The sequence below is a fragment of the Pteronotus mesoamericanus genome, unplaced genomic scaffold (genome assembly GCF_021234165.1).
Source record: "Pteronotus mesoamericanus isolate MK-2021 breed Mesoamerican mustached bat unplaced genomic scaffold, CSHL_Meso_final contig_20, whole genome shotgun sequence".
Taxonomy (NCBI): Eukaryota; Metazoa; Chordata; class Mammalia; order Chiroptera; family Mormoopidae; genus Pteronotus; species Pteronotus mesoamericanus.
Window position 1 is genome coordinate 40,090,286 of NW_026555085.1, and position 12,662 is coordinate 40,102,947.

Sequence of the window (12,662 nt, forward strand, 5' to 3'; positions counted from 1 at the left end):
GCACAAATATCCAATGGTTGGGTAATGTTAGACTAAATACTCAATAGAATTTATGCATTCAATAAGATAATGTTGAAAATTATAAAAACAGTATTTATAATATAACCATGACATCCTACTCTAAAACGTCTATGGTATTTTATAGCAACTATATAAAGTGTGTATGTTCTAAACATTGAATTCTTGGAAGGTAATATGAAAAAATAATTACTTCAGGATGATGAGATTATGGGGTTTTTTTTAATTAAAAAGGTGGCTTAACATTATGAACACAGAAAAAAAGAAACCAATGTAAATTGATTAAGAAAACAGTACCAAAAGTGTTGACTGGCTAAAATGAAACATGTTTAAAAAAATATTTATTAAAGCTCAATAATGTTTATTTGCTTAATACGAACATTGAGTGCCTAGTAAGTACCAAGGACCGTGCCAGGGACACATAGATGAAAAAGCAGTCTTTTCCATCATAAAAATTGTATTGCTTAATTAAAAAAAATATCATAATGGTTCTTTCAAAGTTGCTCTGCATTTCATAATCCATCTTTCTGACACTGATTCCCTAAAACTCAAGTTTCAATCTGTTGCAAAACAACATCTCTTTCTGTTATCTTTGACTTGGTAACCTGGTATTTGCTTTCAAGTAAGATAAACTGAAATGGACACTAGAAACACATTACTTTTTTGTGTAATCTCATGTTTAGTTAAACAGCGTTAGAATGTTGACAACTAGCAGATGGCTTGTTGGGGCTTATTCTTTACCCCTGCCTTGCTTCCCAACAAATGAGACACTTCGGTGAGTGTTTTAGTTGAGAATGTGTTCATCTGCAAGTAAGAGAGAACCTGACTACTGTGAGCTTAAATGAATAGAAGCGTTTGGTCTCCCTGATAAGTCTGGAGGCTGATTTATTCAGGGCTTCTGTTTCTCGAATTCTCTTGGTTGTCCTTTTCCTGATGGTTGTTGCCTCACAATGGAAAGGTTGCCTTTGCATCTCTAATCATCACACCTGGATTTGCAGCAGGAAGAGGATGAGAGGCAGAGACAGGGGCCCTAGCATCTTAATCCATCTGCTTCAACTGGAGAGCAAAGCCTTGTCCAGAAGCTCCCTGCAGCAGGTTTGGTTCACATCTCAAGGACCAGATCTGGATCACGTGGCTGCCCCAGCTGCAAGGGTGGATGGGAAAATTGGGGCTTGAGTTTTCCAGTCTTCACAGGTCAGGAAGTGAATAGCTTTTGGGGTGACTAATCTAGCATCTGCCACAATACTTCTTGCTATCTACATCCTCTTTATTACAATATAATGCATAGTGAGTCCAATAGTGGGGTATTCATTGAAGAATTTGCCATGAAATTATATAATTTTGAGGTACCCTACTCAATCACTGCAAAGTTTTTGGGGTCTTCAAAAAGGAAAATATTGTCACTCCTTTCCTCCCTTTTTAGTTGAAAGAAGGATTTACTTTAGGGACATCTACCTTCGTAGTCTAGTTCAGCCCTTCTGTAAATTTTGTCAAGTTATTAGAAAATATATTCCTTTTTTCTCTGTTTCCTTTTCCTGTCTTTGACTTTTTCCATGTGAGATTCATGAAAAGCCTTAGTCAGCCTTCCCTCGAGTCAGAAAAAAAGAAAGCTGTATATTTGAAGTTTGAAAATACATGAAATAACTGTTGCATTGAATACCTAAAGGCTTTGAAAGCACATGGAAGTTACTTTATATTTTTTTACGGAAGCCTACATCCAGGGCGAGAAAGTAAAGGTAACTTGTGAATGGATGAAACAATTGAGGAAGTGCCCATTATTGCTTGGTTCTTTTCTTATTTAGTCCCCCCAGTGAAGCAATAAAAAAAAAGACATTGGTTCCATTTCACAGATTTGGAAACTGAGTCTGAGAGAGAAGCACAGTAATTTCTCCAAGGCTACTCAACTGACAGGGCCAGAATTAAAAAGTAGCGCAGTCTAACTCTAAAATACATATTTTCCTTAAAATTTTTTTTCTCATTCTCCATCTGTGCCTCATTCGTCTTTAAGCTTGCTTTCCCACATTAAATGTTTCCCACAAAAAAGTTGTCACATTAAATGTCAGTTTTAAAAATCTACCTTAATTCAAAATGATTATGTCTCTGTATTTACCAGTGACTCCCAAGGTGCCAGGGTGTTTGCACCACCTGTGTACACACCCTGGAATTCAGATGTGACTAGACCTGTTGGGAAGCCTATGGAAGGAACCTGGCAGGGGTTGCTTAATTACATAAGTTAACTGGCAGCCTTCCGGGAAAGAACCAATCCTACAAGAAGAGAATGAAGGAGTGCAAGTTTACTTAGAAGTCAGTGCCACAGAATAGGGGGCAAGGCTAAGTGCAGTACAGTGCAGTTTATTTAGCTTGTCCTCTGAGTTAATCCCTATGGACTCGTGGAGCCAGGAGATTGCCAGATACAAGTGTCTTCACAGATTTATATGGGTCATTGAGTGTTCATGCCACATCAGCAGTTTCAGCAGCAGCAGTAACCCAGATAGCTTATCACCCAAGCACCTGTGAGGGTGGGTCACCAGGGCTTGGGGGCAGACATTGGGGTCCTCAGCAGATCTGGGTCTTGCAGGGGTCTGGAGTTGAAAGGGTGAAGATTTATCGTCTTGGTCCCTTCCGGCTGTTGTAACAAAACACCGCAAACTAGGGGGCTTATAAACAACAGGAATTCATTTCTCACACTTCTGGAGGCCAGAAGTCCAAAATCAGGGTACCAGCATGGCTGGATTCTGGTGAGTGCTCTCTTCCGGGTGCAGACTGCAGACTTACTGCTGTGTCCTCACATGGTGGAAGGTGCAAGGGAGTTCTTGGGACTCTTTTGTAAGGACACCAATCCCATTCATGATGGCTCCGCCATTGTAACCTAATCGCTGCCTTTTGGCTCACCTTCTGACACCATCACCTAGGGGGTTAGTTCTCAACAATGAATTTGAGGGAGACATGTTCAGACCTTAGCCCTTACCGATGCAGCGGCCAAGAAGGCTACCTCAAAGCACACCGAAGGGACTTGCTCTGGGGATGGAGGTAATTGGGGGAAGTGGTTAAGGGTGACAGAATCTCTTGGTAGCGAATGGAAGCAGAGTCGGAAATATTTGCTTAATTCCCAATTGCCATCAATTTGCAGACATATCAACGATTCAATTTATTAAAAACACCTGAGCAAAACAAAATACTATATTGTGCACTTGCAGTTTTTGAAATTAACTGACATTTCTTTAAACATACAATCACATATAATTTACTTCAATATCAGTGTCAACATCATAAGTGAAGGCTTTTACATTCAGGGTCTAGAAGTTCTCAGTTATTTAAGCTATTTACAGTTGGATGTAACATGCTAGACACACTGATTTTAAATTCATACAGCCTTAGCATTCACTGAGAAATAGTAGTGTTTGATCTACATTTCTGTTCGACTAAACTTTACTTTCCTTTGTCCCTAAATAAATTACCAACTGAGTCTGATCTCTTGAACATCACCTGGAAATCTTTGATGTTCAGCACTGGAGTGATAATTCTTTAATCATCCATTCAATTAATATTTACTGAAGGCCTTCTGCTTGCCAGTCCCTGTGCTTACAAAACTGACATTGTGGAGAGAGAGATGATCATAAATGAGTGCACAAATACATAAGATTTTAATAAATTTAGACAAAACTTCAGCTAAGGTGGCTGGAGAATGCTCTCCAAAGAGGTGACACTTCAGATGTCTCATCTTAAAAGATAAGAAAATCAGCACTGCTGTTACATTCATCTTTCTACTTGTGAGAACCCTGTCTATTCATTAACAAATGTTTACTGTCTGCTATGTGCCAGACACCATTCTAGGCTCTGGGGATTCAGCAATGAACAAAACAGCAGACAGAAATCCCCAGTCCTTTGGAATTTATGTTCTAGATGGGGGAGGTGGATAAACAAAGGCATAAAACAAACTGTATGTCAGATGCTAAGTGCTAAGGTGAAAAATGAAGCATTCAAGGCGAGTATGAAGTTCTGGGGTGGCTGGTAAAAATGTAAAATCAGATGGTTAGGAAAGTCCTCACTGAGAAAGTGAACTTTGAGCTGGAAATGAAGATCTGGGATCTGGCTCGGCCTTGGCAAACCTTTTCTGTGAAGGGCAGTTAGTGAATACTTTAGGCTCTGGGAACCATACGGCCCCTGTTGCAACTTCTCTGGTCTGCTATTGTGAGGGGAAAGCAGCCTTAGACAATATGTAAATGAATGGGTGTAGCTGTCTACCAGTGCAACTTTATTTATGGACACTGAAATTTGTATTTCGTTTATTTTGTACATGTCATGAAATACTATTATTGTTTGGATTTTCTTCCCAGCCATTTAAAAATATAAAGGCTAGATTTGGCCTGTGGACCATAGTTTGCCTACCTGTGCACTAGCTTCAGAGATATAGCAGTATATGTTCCCTGCTTTGGATGCTGTGTAATGGCATGTGTTTAAATGATATGAAATGCGCCTTTCATGCTTTTGTAGATATTTCCCTGTTTTAGCTTAAAAAACTTTGTTATTGTTTTATGGAGAAAATGAAAATCCATCTCTTTATTCAGTGACAAATATTCACTTCACTTATGTTAAATTCATGTCTTACAGCTTTTTTTTCTAGGTTCTGCTATGCAGTAATAGCTTTTATTTTCAGTCCATCATACTACAGTATTTCTGAAGACATTGTAAGTAGCGGTTAAGAATTTAACCAAGTAGTATACTGCATTTAGATGCACACTGTAGAAATTTGATAAAGAGTGGCTTAACTAATTACAGGTTTATTTGTCTAACACAAAGGTTTAGAGTAGGCTGCACAAGACTGGTTGACACCTGTAAAATGTCATCAAGGACCCAGGCTCCTGCCATTGTATTTGACCATCCTCAGCATATGGTGCTTGTCTTCACATTTGCAAAATGGTGTCTACACCTCTGGGTGCCACTTTTAAATGTCTGCGAGGGAGACAGAGGAGGGTGAAGGCCAAAATGGACTTTGTCTTTCCATTCATTAAGTGGAGTCCTCCCAACGATCATCTGCCCTACATCACATGGGCCAGAACTGTGTCATGTGATCACCCCAAGTTGCAGAGGAGTGTGGCTAAGCAAATTTTGTAGCTGAGCACATTGCTTTCCTAAACATAACCAGGTTTCTGTATTAAGAAAGAAAGGGAGAGGGCTACAGGGTAAATAACTAGCATTTGTCTGCCATGGCTTCTGAACAAACCACCCAGGAGTTACAGGTACCTTCCTTCCATCTTAGCTAAAGTAACATGGGTGAAGGCAGTGACTGTAGCCCCACAATTCCTCTCTTCCATTTGCTTCCCAAATTTAATGTCATACTGGTTGTGAGGTTTTGTTTCAGAACAGTCAGATGTAGGGAGAAGAAAGCTCTTTGTGTTAAGGAAATGACTATGTAAGTTACTGTTACTTGAATTATGGGTACATGCCTGGACATGAAGTGCCCTCGATGGGTTCCTGTGTCCACACAGAGAGCCTTTTCATTACCCAGGGTCCTGCCATCTCCGAGTGCGTGCCTCCTGAGGCGGTCTGTCCCCTGCCACGCGCGCCTGGGCTCCCCCAGTTCCAGGCCACATTGACCATGGCTTATCTTAGAAACAGAGCTTGGTGGCATGGCTCATCTTCCTTCCTGATGTTAATGCCACAAACATCTACTTGAAAACCTCCTTCTCTGGGTTAAATTTCTCCTTTTTGTTTATTTGGATGATTTATCATAGTATTGGTTAATTTTCTGTAACCTTAGCCCTTTTTAAAAATTTTATTTTAAATGCTCCAAGTCTTGCTTCATGTGTTGGGAAACTTGATTTGTGTAAAATACTGCATCTCTCTTGGCCGTGTACCATGGCTCCCCCCGAGGCTGTGACGCTCTAAGTGAAGCTCTTTCTCTCTCAAAATAAATATCTTCTATTTCATCTTTTGACTATTGACACATTCACGCTGTTCAAAAAAGATTAAAGTTTATATATGTAGAGAATGAAAACCCTCGCTCCCACTTTGTCCCCGTTACCCAGTTCCCATTCCCCCGACCCCTGTAACCCTCAACGTTTTTTATAAAATGTAAATACAAGGAAATACAAGTGTGTTTTTATTTTTCTCTTCTTTTCTTTTCTAAAAAATATGCCTAGTCTACTCACAACTCTGCTCTTAGTTCTTTTTCACTTACATATTTATCTTGGAGACCTTTTCATAGCTGTGTTAACAGTACAAACAGTTTCTCCTTTTTTATTTATTTTTTTGAGTTGCATAGTATTATAGTGACCTCTTTGAAACACAGACCTGCTCATGCCTCCCCTTGCTTTCCCCTTCAAAAGTGGATATATAATCACTTACATTTCACTGCTGACACAACTGTCAGTCATCACCATTGTTAGTGAGGAATTGTCTTTTGCTTCCTGAGCATTGTCAGTGTGTAATTATGCATTTGAATTTTTAGAACTATTATTTCTCTTTTTTCTTTAGTTTTACTGAGATATAATTGGCATAGCATTGTGTAAATTTAAGGTGTACAGTGTAATGATTTCATGTATGTACATGTTGTGATGCAGTGAACTAGAGTAAGTTTAGTTAACATCCATCGTTTGAGCTTTAATCTTCTACAATACAACTTTCAAATACTGGCTGTAAGGAGGGAGAGTTGTTGAGACACGGATACTTTTAAATATTGCTAATGGGAATGTAAATTGATGTGGCCTTGTATTTTTTACTATGGTATAATTGAAATACAACATATTAGTTTCAGGTGTACTGCATGATGATTCAATACATATGTATATTGCAAAACGATCACCACAGTAAGTCTAGTTAACCTCCATCACCAACATGCTACCAATTTCTTTTTTGATGAGAACTTTTAAGATCTACTCTTTTAGCAGCTGTCAGATACACAAAGCATGTAACTGTAGTCACCATGCTGTACATTACATTCCAAGGGCTTAACTTACTTTATAACTGGAGGTTTGAACTTTTTGACCAATGTGGCCTTGTTGAAAAGCAGTTTGTCCATCAGGAGTCTGAAAAATGTCTCTGCCCTTTCATGTAGGTTTCATTCATAGGGCTTTGCCCTAAAGTAGCATTGTGAGAGACAGTACGAGATTTATAAATGAAAGTGTTCATTAAATGATATTATTTCTAGTGGTGGAAGTTACAAGTATACTAAATATCCATCAATAGAGGGATAGTTAATGGTATATCTACATGATGGAATTGCCAGGGAGATATGAAAAGGTATTCTCTTGAAAACTTTTAATGACAGTAGACAGTATTCATGATTTATTTTCAGTGAAAGGAACAAGGTGCAGCTATTTTTTTTTCCCCAGTGTGATCCTGTGAAAGAAAAGACCACTTGAGCTGTAGGGGATTATAGTCCAACAATAAATGCTGTATGTGTGTGTGTGTGAGAGGGGGAGAGAGAGAGAGAGAGATCTATGTGTATAGGACAGGGAGGTAGGAATGTAAAAACAGTGTATGAGTGTTTTTTATGTATCCTAGTATTGAGAATGTATGATTTTTTTTTTAATTGAGAATGTATGTTTTCAGGTACTCACATTTAGAGGTAGAGGTAAATATTATGTGTATACATATATATCATATGGAAAACCAAGGTTTGACTATGTAGCAGCTTCATTTTTGTATCACTCTCATGAACATTTGAAATGTGCGGATATGTAGATTTCCACATGAACATTAAATCCAGGCTCTTTCCTCTAATTAAATTTTAACAGTGGCTGTCGGAGTAGTAGGATTGTAGGTAACTTTTTCTACACTTTTACTATTTCTACACTTTTAAATTTGTAAATACATTGCTTTTGTAGTCAAAAGAGCTGGATCATGAAGGACATTGTGCTAAATGCTCAGAAAGCTTTATGAGGTCTGTCCAGAAAACATCCATCCATGTAGTATGAAAAAGAGAGATTTATTGAAAAAGATACAAGACACAAGAAACATTGTACATAAGACAATGAGACCTTAGTCCCCTTCAAAGTAGGCACCTTGGGACCTCACGTAGTTCTCTAAGCATCTCTTCCACTGTTCAAAACACTGTGCAAAATCCTTTGTTAGAATCGCCATCAGCTGCTCCATCATATTTTCCTGAATCTGAATGACAGTCTGAAATCTCTTTCCTTTCAAAGGTGTTTTTAGTTTTGGGAAAAGTCAGAAGTCACAGTGTGCCAAATCTGGGCTGTAGAGGGGCTGAGTCACCTGGGTGATTTGATGTTTCACCAAAAAACTGCACTAGACATGATGCATGAAAGGGTGCATTGCTGTGATGAAGATGCCAATTAGCAGTTGCCCATAGCTGTGGCCCTTTTCATCGTATTGTATCTCTCAAGTGATGAAAAACATTAAGGGAGTACTCCTTATCCATTGTTTGGCCTGGAGGAGCATACTCAGAATGGACACCACCTTCCCAATCAGAAAACACAGTTAACATGGTCTTGATCTTGCTGTGACTTTGCCGCACCTTCTTTGGGAGTAGACAACCAGGTGACTTCCATTGGGACAACTGGGCCTTTGTTTCCAGATTGTAGCCATAGATCCACAATTCATCTCTGGTTATGACCTTCTTGAGGAAATCTGGTTCATTGGTAGTGGTTTGAATCAAGTCATCAGCAACTGCAGCACAGTGTTCCTTCTGCTCTGGTAGTAGAGGCTGCAGAATGAATTTTGCCATGACAGGTTTCATGCCAAGATCTTGCATCAAAATCTTGGATGCAGTAGTTTTTGGAATCCCCAAATCAGCACTGTCAGGCTGATCTTATGCAACCGATCTTTGTTGGTTGCAACCCATCCATACGTGTTCAACATTCTCAGGTTTTCTGCTTGTTGCAGGCTTTCCAGAACATGAATCCCTTTCAACAGATTCTCGACTGTCTTTGAAGCATTTGTGTCACCCTTTTATTTGCACTGCACTCATTGCATCATCCCCAAAAGCCTTCTGAATCATCCAAATAGTTTCCGCAGAGGGAGTGTTCATGCTTAACACAAAATTTGATGCAGATTCATTGCTGTACTCGCCCGGTCATTTTTAATGTGACAGCCACACAGTATACATGCTCGCTTAACGGTGTCTACTGACCCCACTGACTAGTACAGGTAAGTAGTCATTCACTCATGAACATTCCAGTCCACTCTCCTTGACTGCTAGGTTACATCAATGCTGCGCAAACCATTCTTGTTATATTAACAGTGGCTGGACTTTTTCTGGACAGACCTCATGTGTTCTTCCAAAGGCCGTGGGGGTTACTAAAGAAGGATTTTAAATAGGGGAATGACATGATTATCTTGACAAGAACACTGGAATCTTGATCAAAATAGGTGATTACTTTTGACCTCGGGCATAATGAAATCTACTTTGTAGAAGCATAAAGGATGGATGATACTTTTTTTGCAAGCTGAAGTTTCAAAATAATATAACTACATTTCTGAAATTGTATATAAATAGGGGGAAAAGTTAACATTTTTAGAAATGAAAAGTGGCTTAATTCAAGAAATTAAGATAATGCCAATATCAATTTGGATGTATAATCATATAGTAATTCTCTCATTTAATAATATCATTGAGCTTCAAGATGTCCTATTTTGTCAGCTTTTTATTTCCTTCCAGCTTTGCTCGTTAGTCATTCATAGACTTCAAACCAGTGATCGAGATCTCTTTGCTCAGGGCACTTGACAGATTTCCACCTCTGGGGGAGGGGTTGGTGGAGGCAGCTGATAAGTGACAGTTTGTTTTCAAACATTTTATTTCCTGTGACAAGAGGTCCTTCTTGCTGCTTGACCTCTTATAATGATTCTTTAGCCATTATAAGATTTACTTCACCACCTGTTTGTTTTTTGTGCAGATTTTCCAGAATCATCTAGGAAAAACAAGCTTGTTTTCTCATGTTTTACACACTGTGTTTAAGACAGTGAATATTGTCACCCCCATCTAAATTAGTTATTAATATAGACCCTTAAATTAGGAAGATTGGTAACATTTTGAGAACTACAAATGTGTTTTCCGCTCTTGAAGAGCATACCTGACCCCTAGTGACTGAGGAAGGAAACATGAAAGATCAGAGGAATGAAAAGGGTTAAGAAATAGAGTTCAAAATAAAATGGTGCTTGTTGTTTACTCTCACCTTAGAAGTGGAGAACATTTTTCTCTTTTGAGTTGATGAAAGGATGCTTTTGTGCCAGTGGCTACAGCTGTGGAATATCTGAAGGAGGCTTCTAAGGGGAATAAAAACATTGCTGCTCATGGGAATCAATGAAATGTTGACATCTCAGATGGGCTATACATAGTTTTCAAATGGTTTTGAGCAGAGAGAGCTTTCATGACTGTAAATGTCAACTCTTTGGGTGGGAGGGAGGAATGGTTATGGCCCTCTCAGAACTACGTGAATCTCTCACCTCATACCTAGTCAGTTCTTCCAGGGAATCCCTGTTGTGCCCCAGGGTTCTGGGGAGTCCAGGTGAAGAAATCGTGGTGTCAGGACTTGCTTAGACCTCCACTGGATATCCAGGAGTGGACAGTGCATAGCACCTACGTAAATCACCTCTTTTCTGTATCAGTGACCTCTGACAATGAGAAATTAAATCAAGTTTAGTTTGGAAATAGCTACATGCTGTTTCAGATGAGCATTTCTCCTTATTTGTTTGTTTTCTCTCTTTAGATAAAGAAGAAGCAGCAAGATGTGGTTAGATTTCTGGAAGCCAACAAGATAGAGTTTGAGGAGGTGGATATCACAATGTCAGAAGAGCAGAGGCAATGGATGTACAAAAACATTCCCCCAGAAAAGAAGCCTGCTCAGGGCAACCCTCTGCCACCTCAGATATTTAATGGTGACCGATACTGTGGAGTAAGTTGCTAAACTGTTACTACACTATTTCTTTGTATTACTTACATCAAAGGGTTACCTACAGCACCGTGAGTTTTTTTCAGTGAAGACTGTAACCTCTTCATCTAGTGGCTGTTCAAGTCCACAAGTCTAACAGAGGGTGAAGATGAGGAGGAAGGGATATGAGTCCAAAATTACAGAGTGTGTGAGTCTGAGTGCATGTGTGTCTGGGAGTTTTCCTGTCTCCCTCTTTGCTTTGGAAAATGGGGTGGGAGGGGAAGCTGTGTATATGTTTTTATTGTGCTCTAAATTTTAAAGCATATTTTTTGATTAATACATTTGGGGGGCAGACTGGAAGGAGTCATTATTTTTGAACCTTTATCCCTTTACAGTATAAAAAACTAATAGCTGGTTATAAACAATATTTTATTTTTTATTATAATGAGCCAGATAGATCATTATGAACATCTAAAATACATTAGGTGCCTTCCTGTAATATATGAGAAGATGAAGTCCCTTTTGTCTAATTATTTTCCTTCTCACCCTTAGGTTAAGAAAAAAATCAAGTAGTTTCTTTCTCATGAGTAGTTAGAATTTGCCTTCTGCCAGAACTCTGACTATAAGTCAGTGTTTATTTTGGGACCTATTCTACATGCACTACAGTTCTTTAAGGATGGCCTGGAGAAGGGCAGTGGGCTAGGGTACAGTGCTCAGGAGCTTGAGGCGAAATGAATAGCTGGGTTGTCATTAGGGTAGAGAAGAGGGATAACAGAGTGTGTTTGGTGATTTGAAAGGAAACTGTTTCCTGTGTGCATAAGGGAGAACGAGATATCAAAACACAAAGTCATAAGGATTGTGGACAGAGTATTTACATACACGTCAAGAGGAGAATACTGAACATAGCACTAGATATAGATTTGAGTTCTAGTATTACTTCATGCTGGCTGTGGCACTTTTGGAAAATCATCTCTATAAGTCTTAATTTTCTCATCTTCAAGCAAGGGATGATAATATCTATCTTCACTGGATATTTATGACTGTTTCTAAAGGACTTTCAAAGTACATTATTATGTAAGAGTAAAGGTTATTATGCTGTCAGATTTTTTAATATCATGATCTCATATATTGTTAGGGTAAGAATGTGGTATATTTTATTCGTGATTACTGACTCTAGAAAATGTACTCTTGTGCCTGCAGACCAAACTGAGATAATAGTTGAAAATGTGGAAACTGTACAGTATCAGATTAAAGTAAAGTAATTGGTCAAATAGTGCTAGAAGGCTTAAACAAAAACCTTACTGTTTTCTGTTTCTCAGACTGTACAGGTATGAAAATGCCATTCATTATTCTGGTCTTATAGTTGAGTGGTAGTTTAGCTGGGTATAGAATTCTTGAGAAGAATTTTGATGGTTTTGCTTCAATATCCTTCGGCTTCCAGTTCTGCAATTGTGAAGGCTAATGCCATTTACCTTGATCCGTTGTTTTTGTCAGTTTCTTCTATGCAAGTTTTTAAGATTTCTTACACATATGTGATTTCCAGACTTTTTTTGGTGCATTACTATAAGCTTTTTTTATACATTAAGGTGAATGCTCAGTAGGTCTTTATAATCTAAGAATTATATAATTGAGTTATTAAATATGTTCTTATATTATTTTCTTTGAGAATGTTTTTTCCTTGTACCTTTTCTCTGGAGTTCCTATTAATTTAGATATTGGATTTCTTACATTGATTTTCTAATAGTCTTTTTGTTTGTTTTGTTTTGTTTTTGGATTGTCTACTTCTCTAACTTTTTGTTCTACTTCCTGGGA

General features: G+C 38.5%; 1 protein-coding gene across 1 annotated transcript in view; it reads left to right on the forward strand.

Moving 5' to 3' along the window:
* Window positions 1–12,662, forward strand: part of SH3BGRL2 (SH3 domain binding glutamate rich protein like 2) — a 76,660-nt gene that overhangs the window by 41,073 nt on the left and 22,925 nt on the right. The window contains exon 5 of the mRNA XM_054568630.1: window positions 10,689–10,874. Within this exon, the coding sequence (XP_054424605.1) occupies window positions 10,689–10,874 (186 nt within the window). The remainder of the gene's footprint in view (window positions 1–10,688; window positions 10,875–12,662) is intronic.